Below are 14,252 nucleotides of genomic sequence, written 5' to 3' on the forward strand. Positions count from 1 at the left end.
TTTATATGCAATTTATAAAAGAATTATTATATATATTACAATGATGTAATTATACTCTTCTTTTGTAAGCTTTTCCTTGTACAGCCAGCAAGGCACAAAATCTCTTAATATTTGAAATACTGTTTTAAGTTGAAAGTGAACCAGGTATTATGAGTCAGCACATAAAATAAGGTAAGTTGACTGAATTTTTGCATGTTGGAAATATGCGGCTTCAAAAAGATACAATAACAGGGAGCCATCTTACTAATAAGAATTGTTTATTTTCAAAGTCTTTATCATTGTACTAAAATGGCAGGCTATCATAACATGCAATCATTCTATTTTAAATAAAGATTTTTGCAAGAATAGCCTTTCTTTGGAATATGATATACAAGATCATTTTTTTTCTCAGAAATGGTTGAGAAAAGGAGAGAAAAATTGCAAGGCTTCTGTTATTTAGTCTGTGAGGCAGAAGGTGAAGTTTATGTTAAAAAATAGCATTTATAAAACCAACAACAAACACATGGAAAAAATTTCCTTATTTTAAGGTTATGTTTAAAACTAGTTTGGTAAAAATTTCTCCATATTCAGAGGAGAAATTGGAATTGTACCAGAACATGATACAGTATACAATATAGAAGTTGACAGAAATTAGGAATTCTAATAGATTGTTCTTAGTTCATTAGAACTTAACTTAGACTGGTATCTGGTTTGTATTTTGGATCTGCTCCTTTGTTTCCATGTGTCCTTTGTTTCCTAACAAGTAAATCTTCTCATAGAGCTTATTCCACTGGCTCAAACAATCACTTGTCAGGCATAGCCTCTTGCTGATTATGTAAGGCAGAGCCATACACTTTAGAACTTGAAAACCTTGAGGCAAAAAAAATCCATGATCTTTACTCAGTGAAGGCATATATGCAAGAGAAAGACGGTCAAAATAGTTTAAATGATTTCACATTGGCTCTGGGCGAGGACCCTATATGGGGAAAGTTGCTTCAGACCAGCTAGAAGATGGGATTTTTTTTTGTGTACACTAATGGATAAAAAATAATCGCTTTGTAGGTTTTCTTAATACAAAAGATGAAACTTAGTTCTATGTCCTTTGCATTTTCACTCTGCATTGAATGTGCAAGTGCAGAAAAAGTAAGGCAACTAGTAAAATGTGGTAATGACAACATAGAATGGAGCAGAGTTAAAGCTGCATAGGCAACAGTAAACCAGTCTCATGGGGGATTTTTAGTATTTTGTGATGTAGCTAAAGCTTAATGGTATTAATAGGACAAAGAAAAAGGCTCATCTATAGCTCATTGCCTTTCTCACTAGCAATTAAATAAAAATACTACAAACAGTGGAGCAAACCATGGATATATTAAAGCTCTTCTTTTAAAAAAAATTTGCAAAAATGTTTTAAGGTATAAAACAACTTCAATAGAAGGTTTGATACCAATTCTTTTTATGAGTCTGTTATTTAATCTGATTTTCAATTGAAGTAGAACTCATACTAAATGAGTTTAGTTGTTTAGTTGTAACTAGCTTTTACATTTCTTAGGAAATTACATACTAATAAACAGGAGAGGTATTTTCATATTTTTGAAAGTTTACAGAATTTAAAATCTATTCCAGCATTAAGGAAACTAACAACTTCTTCATGAACAACTAATAAAAGAATTCCAGTAGTCCAGGTTTCTATACAACTTCTATCTGTCATCTGTTCCATGCTTCATTGTACTCAGATGCTGATATGTTTAGTCTAATTTCTAAGGGAAACAAGATTTATGGGATTATGGGTGTGTGTGTCTGTGCCTGTATGTGCCTGTATGAGGCTGTTGGCTAATTTTATTCACATTTCACTGAGGGGTAGAAGTCTGGAAGACAGTTAAGTTTCTACAAGTTTCAGGAAGTCAAGAATGTGCAACATTAACTCAGTCCATATTAGCCAACAAAAAACCACCATGACTACAGGAAAAACTTCAGTGGGAATGCTCATGTCTAACCAAGCATCAAAGAGACCATGCTGTAGTTTAAAGCTCTCCTGCAGTTAACAGATTTGTACAAACTCTCTCTAGTGGGTTACCTACTGAAAGGTAATTTATGCTGTAGTAGAAGCTCATTCCTTTCCCATGGCTCTCCAAACCACTGGAAGCTAGGCTTCGTTAATATTACTGCTTATGAAGCTATGTATTCATTTGTGAAATAAAAAGGAGAGAATCTTATGTACTAACTAGTGTATTGCAAAATGCATGATGTAACTCTTGAACCTCAGTTTAAATTGGCCAGTCATGAGAAATAAAATATTTACACATTCTTAAGGGTTTAAAATGGGTCTAGGACTTCTAATGAGTGGGGAGACCTTGACTGCCGGCCCTTTCTCTTCCCATTTAAGAAGCATTGCAACAACATCATGACTATCATTTTGGTTTAGTGCTTTTGCAACTTCTGACAGGAAGTCAAGTGCTTCCTGAAACCATATACCTCAGTAGGGCTATAGCATTACTGTGACCTTTCTTAAAGCGTCCAAGTGCAGGGGAGGGAGGAAAAGGGCATACCAGAAAATGTCTAGAGTTTCTGCCATCTTGATCTATCATCTCACTCCGGTTTCTTTATTTTAAGCGTGCAGCCTCTGAGCCTGACTCTCATCCCGTTTCACCTGTTCTGTTTCACTGACAGGCAGGAAGTTGCTCTTGATTTAGACTGTGGGAAAGGAGAAGCAGGTCTTCGGGTTGCGTGTGTGATCTCCACCGAAAAGGTGAAAAAAAAATCCCCTCAAACCCCAAAGGCCGCGGCACAGGTACGGCGCTACGGTATGAAGCAAGCACGCCGGCGGCAGCCGAAGCTTTTAGCCCCGAAGATGATGCAACTCCAGCTCGCGGCGGGGGGGGGGGGCCGCTGGCGGCTCGTATTCCCGTATGAGGGCAGGGAGCGCCGTAGGTGCCGAGAAGACTCAGGCCTGGGGCGGCGGTTCTCGTTACGCCGCGCTTACGTACGCCAGGCCTCCAGGCGCTTCGTCCTCTCGCGGCTCCGGCCCGCGGCCGTTAGTTCCGTTGGTTCCGTTGGGCGCGCGCGGGGCGGCGGCGGCGGCGGCGGCGGCGGCGGGGTGGGTGGGTGAGGGGGAGCGGGCGCGGCAGCGCGCGCAGGTAGGCGCGTCGGGGAGGCGGGGCGGGCGCGCGCCGGCGCTCCCCGCCCGGTTTGTCATCGTGCCGCGGCGGGGCTCTGCGCGACCAGCCTCGTAACGGCCGCCCTGCGCGCGGCGCGGGGGGGGGGGGAGGGGAGGAGGAGGAGGAGGAGGAGGGGGGATGAGGAGGCAGCCGTTGCATCCGTGACGGGGCCAGCAGAGCCCGCGCTTGGGACAGCCCCTTTCCCACCGCCCGCCCCCCCGCACGCACGGGGGAAGGGAGAGAAGAAGAAGAAAGAGGAGGAGGAGGAGTGTGTGTGTGCGATGAGCTCAGCCCCGTCCCCTGGAGCCGCCTGAGGAGACTCGGCTCCCCCCGCTCTCGGTCGCCGCCGCCATGGCTCACTCCCCCGTGCAGACGGGCCTGCCGGGGATGCAGGTGAGCACCGGCCGCCCTGCTCTCCCGCTCTGTGCCCCGCGGGCGTTGGGGCGCTCCCCTCCCCCCGTCCCGAGGGCAGGCACGGACACGCACCCACGGCGGGGGAGAGGAGGGAGCCAGGGCTCCATCCCTATGTCCCTTCCCGTGCTGTCCGCCGAGAACCGGCGGGGCTCGGTGGGGGGGAAGGGGGAAGGAAGGGCGGGGGGGTGCCGGGGTTGGGGGAAGGGCGGGCGGGCGGGCGTGGTGCGTGGAGGTAAGGGGGTGCCCTCAGGCTGGAGGGACGAGGCGAGGGGAAAAATTGCCTCTTCACTCTGACTCGGTCTTGGGGAGGGGGAGGCGGGGAGGAGCCGGATCTCGTAACCCCTGGAAACAAAATGTGCTGTCAGCACTTCACATAACGCATAACAAGGTCTTTCTGCTTGGTGAATCCCTCCCTTTCTCATTCCTTAATAGCCGCCGTTTTGATGGAAGTGTGTGGAGGAGAGGGGTGCTTGTTTTATCCCCCCCGTCCAGTAGTTCTGCCTCGGTGTTTTAATTCATGAAATGGAACTTGTCTTTATAGACAATTTTCAGTCCCGTTATTTTGACGTGGCTAGGAAAAACATGCTCCCTATACGTAAAAACAGGGCCCGAAAATGTTGACCTTCAGCGCGTGCTGCAGTGCCCATCTCTATAGTACTGGCTAGTGGGAGTGCTGTTGGAGGTGGATGTTTGGAGATTATATTTGGCTTCTGTGTTCAGCTGTAAGAGTTGGTTAGCTGTAGGTGTTATACAATGGGATTTGCTGTTTTTGTGTTGTAACTGTATTTTTTTAATAACTGGTGTGTTTTTGTGGTGACTACACTGGCTTTTCTTCCTTGTCTCTTTTTTTTTTTTAAATCCAAATACAATAACAAACTACTGCCAGAAGAACCTTAAGGTCATTGGTATTTGTGTGTTATTGTAATGTTTTCCACATTTTATTGGACACCTCCCCATGCACACCCTCCCCAGTCCCCCAAAGAAACACTTGTGAATGTGACAGAGTTTTTCTCAAATTATCTTGTGGGTTAAAAGTTTTTGTGCTTCATTTGGTTTAAACATTGATTGACTTTGGATCATTCTCCCGTGAATCAAATTCTAATTCATGAATCTTCTATCCTTGTATAGCCCGAGGATTTGAACTTAAAATGTTACATTTGTGTGTTATTCAGCATAACTACTGTATTTCCCACAAACTGAGAGGAAGATGGACAAGTAATAGTTAAGAGTCGGTTTGAAATGATCTATATTGCTACCTGCATAATGTCTTTTTTCCTCTTCAAATTCTTTGTATTCTCACTCTACTTTTCCCTCTACCCTGGAGAATTCTCAGCTTCTCTGTACACTGCAAAGCTATTCATCTGCAAATATCCTTAGAATCACCCCTTATGTATTATTTGAAAGATACGGACACTTTCAGAAGAAATTTAATGGAAAATGAACTGCTTAAATGTTCTAAAGTTTGAATCATAGAAGCAACAAGAAAAATGTGTTTCTTGAGAAACTTCAGTAACATGTTGAATGGTTATGTCAACACTCAGGTATATACTACTGGATGCCTTACAAGTACGTAGGCCCTCACTCTGAACTTCTAAGTGTGTGTATGTGTCACTATGTTGAGTGTTCAAGTTCACCTTCCAAATGCAAGCAGTTTGTTGATCTCCAAAGACAGAGAAGTAACAGTTTGTTGCTATGTTTAGGGCAAGATTAATGTTACATTTTTTTAGACTACTTTAGAACCAATAACGCTATTTTTTTTAACAAACAGAATCTGTAATATTTTTGAATTAAAAAAGTTGGATCTGGAGACGTTGGGGAATAGAGTGAAGGTTATTCCTGCAGTTTGCATGCAGTGCTTTTGTATGTGGTTGCCTGATCTCTCAAAAGACCTGGGTTTTCTTGGCTTATTATTTATTATTTAATTTGTAATACTGTTAGCTGTACTAAATGGGTAGATATTCCATGTTTTTTTGTTAGTCCGTATAATTTGGAGGTTTACTTCAAATCTTTTTTTATTCAGCACAGTATTTTTTTCATGAATTTTTACTGTATTATTGAGTGAGTTATTGAGTGTTTATGAACGTTAGCAACTATGTAAAAAACCCCAAAACGTATAAATAGGTAGATGCATAAAGTTTAAGGTTGGTAATGTGAAAACTGCTTGTTAATTTTCATGACCAGTTCAAAATGTCTAGATCTGTTCCCACTCTGCCAGAGCATACACAATTTTATAGTGCTTGGTTTTCAGTACATGATTCTCTTTAACTTTATTTGCAGATAAGTGCTCAAACTGTGTACAGTAAGGTACATATAATTTGTCACATCTACTTAAGTAAAGCAATGTTTATGGTTTGTGCCTTTTCATTATGTAGCAGAGAGAGGAACAGAACTCATTTCTCTGGAATATACTTAAATTGCCTAAATCACAGGACTATCTTTTCTTTCTGTACTGTGATCCCTCCTCACCGCCTACCAGATTTTGCAACAAATGCTGTAAGCAATGTCAGTGACAAGTTATACAACTTTCTCTGATATTTTTTTGCTGTACTTATATAAGATGGCATTCAGTATCCTAGTGTAAACAAGAGTAGCTTCTTGACCCCCCCAAAAATCACATGCTAGGACAATGCTTTGTTATGCTGTTTGGTCTGGGCAGAGTAGTGCATAAATAGAACAGAGGAATGAAGGATTCATATATTTCTTTCTGAACAACTATCTGATCAGTGCTTAAAGGGCAATGCATAAAAAGTGAGTAGATATAGAGTAAGCCAAAGGAATGAAAAACTGTGGAGGAAGTGTAGGATGGTGCTGGAAGGCTGTCAAAACCTGAGATCCACTGTCTGCTGTGAAATGGGCATGTTTCAACCTGAATTGAAACAGAGTTGGATTTTGACCTAAATTTTTATCCATGCAAATAAATTTGGACTCAAAACATATACTGTCCTTGTTTTAATGGCTTTCCATGCGTAGAAAGGAGTTAGAGCCTGTGGCATGAAGGTGTACCATTACTAAACTGAATGTGTGTTGTCTTCCATCTTTATGCTTCACCACGGACCTGTGAAAAATGCATGTTCGTCTGAAATGTGTGAGATTTCTGTAAGGTTGGCTCAGGAAAAAGTGTGTATGACCTGTAAAAATGTTTTTTTTGGACTACCTTGCAGTTCAAGGCCGTGGTAAGCTTCTATAGCTCCCATATGGAGCCATTCTAAATAACAAAATGTTATCTAAGTTTATGGTAAGGGTACTTGGTGAACTGTAATATATTTTGAAGCTTATTAGGGTGTGTTGGACCAAAAAGCTCAGGAAACACAGGCTGGCAGAGGAAAGCTTAAGGAATGAAGCTGCAGAACACAGTACCATAGTACGTCAAGCTGTCAGATATGTGGCAGCAGCCAGTTTCAATATAATCTTCAAGAATAAAATGCTAAAATTAGTAGTGATTAAATGTCTTTTCCCTCCCTTCCCCCAACTTAAAAAGATTTTTGGGTTAAGCCACATTTGATTTGTTTGCACTTTTTTTTTCCCTGAAGTTTTAGAACTAGAAAAGCAGTTGGGTATTTTTACCCAGCTGTGTGGAATAGATTTTATTAGCTTACTTTAAATATGTGCCATATATTATGGTAATCATAATAAGACTACTTTAAATTCCTTTTGAGGAGAGAGAAATGGATCCACCAACTTTAGATACCAGAGAAGTGAGAAAAGCCACAGCAGGTTTTCCCTTTTGGTAGTTGTATTCAGGCAGTAAGGTGCCACAGTTAGATAGGATCTAGATATGACTGATGCTTCTAAGTGCTTCTGTAATAGAGGTGAAAAAGATTTTCAAATGTGCTTCCATGGCATAATGAACACTGACACTGATGGACTGCAGAACTACAGGCTAGGAATGATTCTTCTGTGTTCCTTTCTTTTTCCTGTTTTCGTCTCCTGAAGAGAAAAAAGTCAAACCCCCAAATGCCCTGAACTCTACTCTTTTCCAAAAATATATTTTCTGGAAGGGTTTACTTGTGTTTTCAGGTGTGCGCATATGTCAGCTTCTTAAAATTCCTAAGGTGCTTTTTAAATTTCATCGTCTTTAGCCAAAACTTCTTGTATGTGATAAACTTTCTTTTTTTCTCTATATCTTCCTCCCTTTCTATTTTTTAGTAACAATAGTAATGTTTATGTGGCAATTTATTCATTGTTCTTCGTCTCTTCCAGTACAAGAGCTAAGAGGCATCAAATAAAGCTAGCAGGTGTCAGGAGTGGTTCTTCATCCAAAATGTAAAAAAGAATTGAAGTTCACACCATCTTGCTGTTTATGTTAATAGTTTGACTAGATTTAGGCGGCAACTTGAGAAGAAATCCACTGAGGGCTGTTAAGTAAAAAGGCACCAGTTCTGGCTCAGGAAGTGTCTGAACTGTAAACCTGTAGGAAGAGCATTTTGGGAAGTACTGCTATTTACTTGCCTTTTCTTATGCTCTTCCCTAGTTGTTTGCTTTTGGCCACTGTAGGAGACTGTACTGGCCTAGATGGACATTTGTTCTAATCTAGCATGTCTGTTTTTTTGTTCTTGCATATTATATATATTACTGTCTTCCTTATTATAACATATTCTCCTTACAAGAAAGTGTTGTAACTATCTTGTGTGTGAGCTCTGTGTGTTACTGTTCTGTCTTTGGTAGCTGCAATCATTGGGTGGTTCATTTAAAGATACTAAAAAGGTCATGTAGCCTCTGCTGCCTCTTCTCTGTGTCATCTGCAGCATGTGTGTAGATTACTTCTCCCCAGTTCTATTTTTTTAAGAGTTTGTGCTTACTGTTTAAGTTATAGTTTAATAAATACTGTGCAGTAACTTTGAGCACTTAATTATTCAGTAGTTCCTCGGACAGTTGAGATCATGGCTGATCTGTTCTAAAACATCCAGGATGACAGGGAAGATGTCAAGATTCTGTGGTATATTATAAGCTCAGTCCTTGGGTGCAAGGGCAGAAGAGTTTTCATCTTTATGAAAATAGAGCTGGCATCTCATGGCCCTGCAGGTAAAACGCTATGTCAGGACTATGCAATAGAAGTCTGGAGTTGTTGTTCTGGAGAAGTCAACTCTTACCAGCATGAGCAGTTCCAGTGCTGGTAAATCAGCTATAGCAACTTCTACGAAATACATAGATACTGAGCTTTTGTTTCTCTTACACCCCCAAAATCTTGCTATTAAGCATCTGTGGATGTATTAGAGTTGGTTTCCTCTGGATGCACTTCTGTGAATGGTTTCCTGGTGGTGTGATTTACCTAACTTCCAAGGAAGTCATTTTTGCAAGGTGAAGCTCCAATTTTGATAATATTATTAAATCTTAGTGGTGTAATTTGGAGACTGTACAGTTAAAATGACAGCAGTAATGCTTATGCTTTTTTGATCTTTAGGCTTTGTTCTTTTTTCTTCTGTGGCCTTTGTAGGATCTTTTCCATTATAACAAGAATAACTAGTAACTAACTCTAATATATAGACTGCTCTGTCTTTGGAGAGCAGTCCGAGATATTCAATCTGTCACTTTTTTGGATTAATCTTATCACCTGGTGAATAGCTGAAGGATTTATTAGGACATCTTTTGGTATAAGGACAATAGTGAATCCTCTTTTTCCTGAATCTCTGTGTTAGGATTTTTCAGCTCTTCTTTGATTTTGGAGCTATCCATTTTAGATGTGCTTTACAGGCTGATATTTAATTTTATATGTTTATATAGAAGTTTTTCTGGTGACTCACAAAGCAAGAAAAGTTGCTCTTGTTTTGGAAGGATGAGCTTATAAAATCCAGTTTTGCATCTCTGCTCTGGTATCAGTCACATCCAAGATAGCTGGTTGTTGTTGTCAGTTATCACATGAGGAATGTCAGCATTCACCAGTCTGTTTTACTGTTGTCTCACTGATAGTGTCAACAGCCTCTGAACAGGAAAAAAGTGTTTCTATGAGGTGGACTTTCTCAGCAGGTAAGCAGATACGGCTTGTGGCAGCTGTATTTTTTATGTATCCTCATAGACCAGTCAGGGTAGTCAGATGTTGTGACAAGGTCCCAGTTTAATTTTTGAGTAGGCCCCTTTTAATCAACCGTCATCGTTGTTCCTGGAGAAACAAAAAGAACTGCTGATGAAGTACATGTATTTAAATATTGGGGCTTGTGATATGAGTGGTATATACGCCTTTGGCAGTGACTTTTACACAGTGGTGTTTTCTGTGTTTCTGAGATAGGAAATTGGCTACGTTTAAAATTGTATTTAAATCCTTTTCATGCTCCCTGTCCTGGGGGCAAAGTACCAAATACTGATAGAGTCAACATGGCATGAAATATTGAATACTGCATACCATAATGATTTGATCCAGTGATTACTTTTACTCTGATATACCTACCTGCATTGGTGGAGCCCTATTTAATTAACTGTAATTATGTGTGGATAAAAGTGATCATTGGTATGGAGGCACCTATATAATCAAAACCTATTTTACTTGTGAACTCTTAAAATTGAGGACTTTGAGTTCATCTGTGTGCATATGTTGATTAGGGGAATCTGTTAATTATTCCATGCATATGTATGGACCTGATAGTTAATAACAGAGATGATACATTGGGAAGCATCACTTTAATGTATTGAATTTTAGATGTGGAAGGAAAACTTCAATAAATAAAATAATTTTACTTCTTGTTCTCATAACAAGAAAAAATAAATAATAAAATGACTCTATGCTCCATGAGAACAGTTCCAGAACAATGTTATTCTGGGATTTCCTAACCCATCATTAAATCACTCTCCCTTTCCCTATGGGGAAAGACTATTTTTATGATGGTCTTCAGATTCCATATTCAATTTTTTTGGTACAGAGAAATTTGACTGTGAATGTAGCAATTTTATTTTGACAAAGTTGAAAATTCTCTTAAGCTGATGCATTTGGGTTTTATGCCTAATTAAGCTTTGTGCCATCATCAGTACAAGGCGGTGGTGGCATTTCCAAGCTAGTTGTTGCAAGTAGAATCCGTAATTTTTTTTAAAAGTGTACTTTAAGCTTTGTTGTATTATCTGGAACCAAACTCCTGTTTAGGATGCTTAGGTCTAAAATCAGATAAATCTAGTTTACTTTTGAAGAGATGTATTGAATAGACAGTCTTTTTGTAGTGGAATGGCCTTCATATTCTAATACTTACTTTGTTTACTGGAAGTATTTATGTGTGGAATCATTCCCTCTTAGTGAACAAGAACAGATCTGAGAATAATTAAATGTTTATGTTACACAGGCATCATGCTGTTCTATGTGTTGTTTGTATATTAGTATAAAATTAATAGCATTCTACTGTGTAACTGTATAGAAATTGATGCTTGAAACAGGAAAATTCTGGGAATGCTTGTACTCTCCTAATCTTTTTTTTAGTAGTGCTGTTAGGCAGTTTCTTGAGAAACAAACATTTGAATTTTCTTGTCAAATGAGAGGATGAGTCAAGGATCTCCCCTCTAATTCTGAGAGTGCTGTAGATCCTAAAACTCATTCTTTTTTTCCCTCTTTTCCTCAATTAGTATTAATGCGACATCATATCTAAATGCTTCTCATTACTGTTATTTATTTGGCCATTCATCCTAGTGGTGGGAATTTGCACAAAGAGTCACTACTTTCTGTGAATAAAGAACAACTTAGCATATTAAAGGTGATTTTTACAGTCCTTGTAGATGATTGATCTTTTTAGCAAGTGGGAATGAGTGAAAGACATTTTTCCAAGAAGTGCTGTTTGGTACTCTTTTCCTTAGTTGTTTTTCCCTTCTTGGTGTCTAAAATACATTTTTGGTTTTGCTGCTGTGTAGTCTACTAATAATATTCATTTGTTTTAGTTCTGTGCTCAAGGCACGGACAGATTTTTCAATTGCAGCAATATACTTTTTAAAAGTATGGTGGATGGAAGGAAGGAGAAGTCAGTTACAGGTTATGAAAGTTTTCAGCTACATCGTGTTTAAAAAAATGAAGAGCTTGAGATGGTATTTAGAAATTCTGTTTGTTTAATTGGGATATGTTCTTTGTGAAGACTTGTAAAAAGCAGGCCTTGGTTGGTTAACTATTAATTTTGGCATTGAATGCTTAACACTGTACATTAAATAGCTTTCTGAATCAAAAATATTATAGCTTTAAGTTGTGACTTTTGCGGGGGACTTTAGGCCCAAGAAATGATGTTAGTTCACTGGGAATTTGGAAACATGTTTTGGAGATTCAGGTCATTTGTTGTTATGATAGTTAACTTATTGTTAGTTTTTTCCACTGGTTGCATTTCTTCCCCAGGAAGAACAATTTTGTTATGGTAGTGTATGTCATAAACGAGTAATTATAGTATTGAAGATAGAAAATGAGGAATGTGGAAAATGTGTGTTTTAAGAATAAAAGGAGGTAACAATTGCTGTTGGCTTTTTTGATCTTTAACGAATTACCAGTGAATTAACTGGATCATAGTCTTACGCCATGATAGTACAGACAAACTCTTTCATGCTAGTCTTGGCACCCTTCATTAAATTGGTTGTTGCTCTTTATGATAAGTATAAGGTGGCTATCCTAGCTGAGCTGGATTTATATTATTATGTATAAATAAAAGTGGAAGTTCAGTTTGGTTTAAATGTTAAAGCTTTTTTTTTTTTTTAAATTTAAAACTGATTAGTGTTTACTTTGCATGAAGAATTAGCCACTCCATTACATGTCTCGTATCTGCTAATTGTCAGCATTTCCTTGTATCTGCTGATTGTCAGCATTTCCTTGTGGTTGGGCTGTTTCCATTTATATGTTGTTCATTTCTTGTTTCTTGTTAATTCCACACTATAAATCCAAGTACTTAATATGTTTTGTCCTTTTGGGTTAATGGCCAGCTCTTAGAAAATGTAGGTAGGGCTTGATACAATTGAGTAACACTGAGCAGTTTATCTTCTGCATTCTGCCTCTGTCATATTTCAGTTTCTCACCAGCTACAGGAAGTTGTGCTGTATATTTTATCAGTTATTCATATATGGTGTGTGTGTGTGTATATCTCTGAAAGCAAAACTGTTACTGACTTCAGAGGAAAGGAAGGTGCTGGGGAGCAAGAATTGGGGCTTCCCTTTCCTGGAAGTAGTTGTTCCTGATGTTTTGAAACTCTTTTATTTAAGCATATGTTTTTGTTTTTGTGGTGGTGGTGTTGTTATTCCACTTCGATAGTCCAGGCTCTGTGAGAGGTCTGAATGAACTGATTTTGTGCATTTTAACTGATTTAAAATACATTGCTAATGCTACTGCTTGTGCAGCTAGCTTTGTGGAGGTAGAAGTAAAAATTAAACCTGCTTAATACTTGTCTATGTCGAGGTGAATGGGTTAAAAATCTTTTTTGAGAGATTGTTAATGATGATATAGGAAAGCCTTTATAGTGCTGCTCCTGAAATAGAATGCTGTGTGAAGAATGGTGACATCAAACATGCTAGCTGTTTACATTTGACTGGCTTTTTGGCTAGACTTGAGAAAATGGCTTGGATCAACTTGTCTGCTAGATTTCTGTTGGTGGGTCTTTGTATAAGTTAATTTAAAATAAAGGAACAATATACAGCAACAGTGCCTGTTCTGAAAAGATATTCATGTGTTTGTGCACTGTATTTGTTGTGTGGCTGAAAATAAGTATGGAACAGTCTTATTCTTGCCAATGTTAAATACTACTTGGTCCTATTAGAAAGAAAGAATGGATATGCTATGTCACTTTTGTTGCTATGCGTAACTGCTAAAATACTCAGGGCTACTCTTTCTTCCTGTCAGTTTGTAAGATTAGGCTAACTGATAACATGTTTCAGTTAAGTTAGTCCTTACTAAGAGGAGATTGAGTACTGAAAGTTTAAGGCGCTATCGCTGAAACAAAAATTCAAGCATGTTTGACTACTGGCTATACCAATGCATAAGCCATGGTGAATTAGCACAGAATGTGACATGGAAAGCTGTAACCAGTGAATTAGTTAAACTCCTAGAATTATTTCTGTTAAATGCTTCTGACACTAAAAAACAGTACTTTCAGTTAACTGTGTTTACAATTTCAATCTATAGTGTTGCTTTGAGTTAAAAGAATTGTGTGAATTAAATTCTCATTGGACATAATCTGAATAAATATTGTGAGGAACTTTCTGCCTTTCTAGGAGCTTCTTTTATCTCTGTTTTCCTACTGTAACACTAGGTTGATTTTATTCCCTTTCTTGTTCCATTTGAATCTTTGGCAATAAAAATAATTCTTGGTGTGACAGAAATAGCGTATCACAGAATAGTTGAAGTTGGAAGGGATCCATGGAGAGTGTGTGGTCCAGTGCCCTATGCAAAGCAGAGTCAACTAGAGCAGGTTGCTCAGAACTGTATCCAGTCAGATTTTAAGTATCTCCAAGGATGGGGACTCTGCACAACCTGCCTGGGCAACCCGTTCCACTATTTGACCACCATTACAGTTAATTTTTTTTTTTCTTGCATTTAAATAGAATTTTCTGTATTTCAGTTTTGGGCTCACAGCCTCTTGTCCTTTTCACTGAGTACCACTAAGAAGTGTCTGGCTCTTTCGTCTTTACTCCCTTCCAGCAGGAATTATTTATACACATTCATAAGATTCCCTGCCCCCCCCCCCCAACAAGCCTTCTCCAGGCTAAACAGTCTCAGCTGTCTCAGCCTCTCCTCTTGTGTTAGATGCTCCCATCCCTTAATCAGCTTTG

At 39.1% G+C, this 14,252-nt stretch overlaps 1 protein-coding gene across 2 annotated transcripts in view; it reads left to right on the forward strand.

Annotated features, from left to right (window-relative positions):
• Positions 1-2,743: 2,743 nt before the first annotated feature.
• The window catches only part of STK24 (serine/threonine kinase 24), a 63,728-nt gene continuing 52,219 nt past the window's right edge, over positions 2,744-14,252 (forward strand). Inside the window, exon 1 of one of the 2 annotated variants that reach the window (XM_064504548.1) lies at positions 2,744-2,767. Coding sequence is in view for 1 of the 2 variants with exons in the window: in XM_026119416.2 (XP_025975201.1) it covers positions 3,486-3,527 (42 nt within the window). In the remaining variant the exon portion in view is untranslated. Of the gene's footprint in view, positions 2,768-3,228; positions 3,528-14,252 lie in introns of those variants that run through there. The other variant, XM_026119416.2, reaches the window with a different exon arrangement.

This window comes from Dromaius novaehollandiae, chromosome 1, assembly GCF_036370855.1.
Source record: "Dromaius novaehollandiae isolate bDroNov1 chromosome 1, bDroNov1.hap1, whole genome shotgun sequence".
Lineage (NCBI taxonomy): Eukaryota > Metazoa > Chordata > Aves > Casuariiformes > Dromaiidae > Dromaius > Dromaius novaehollandiae.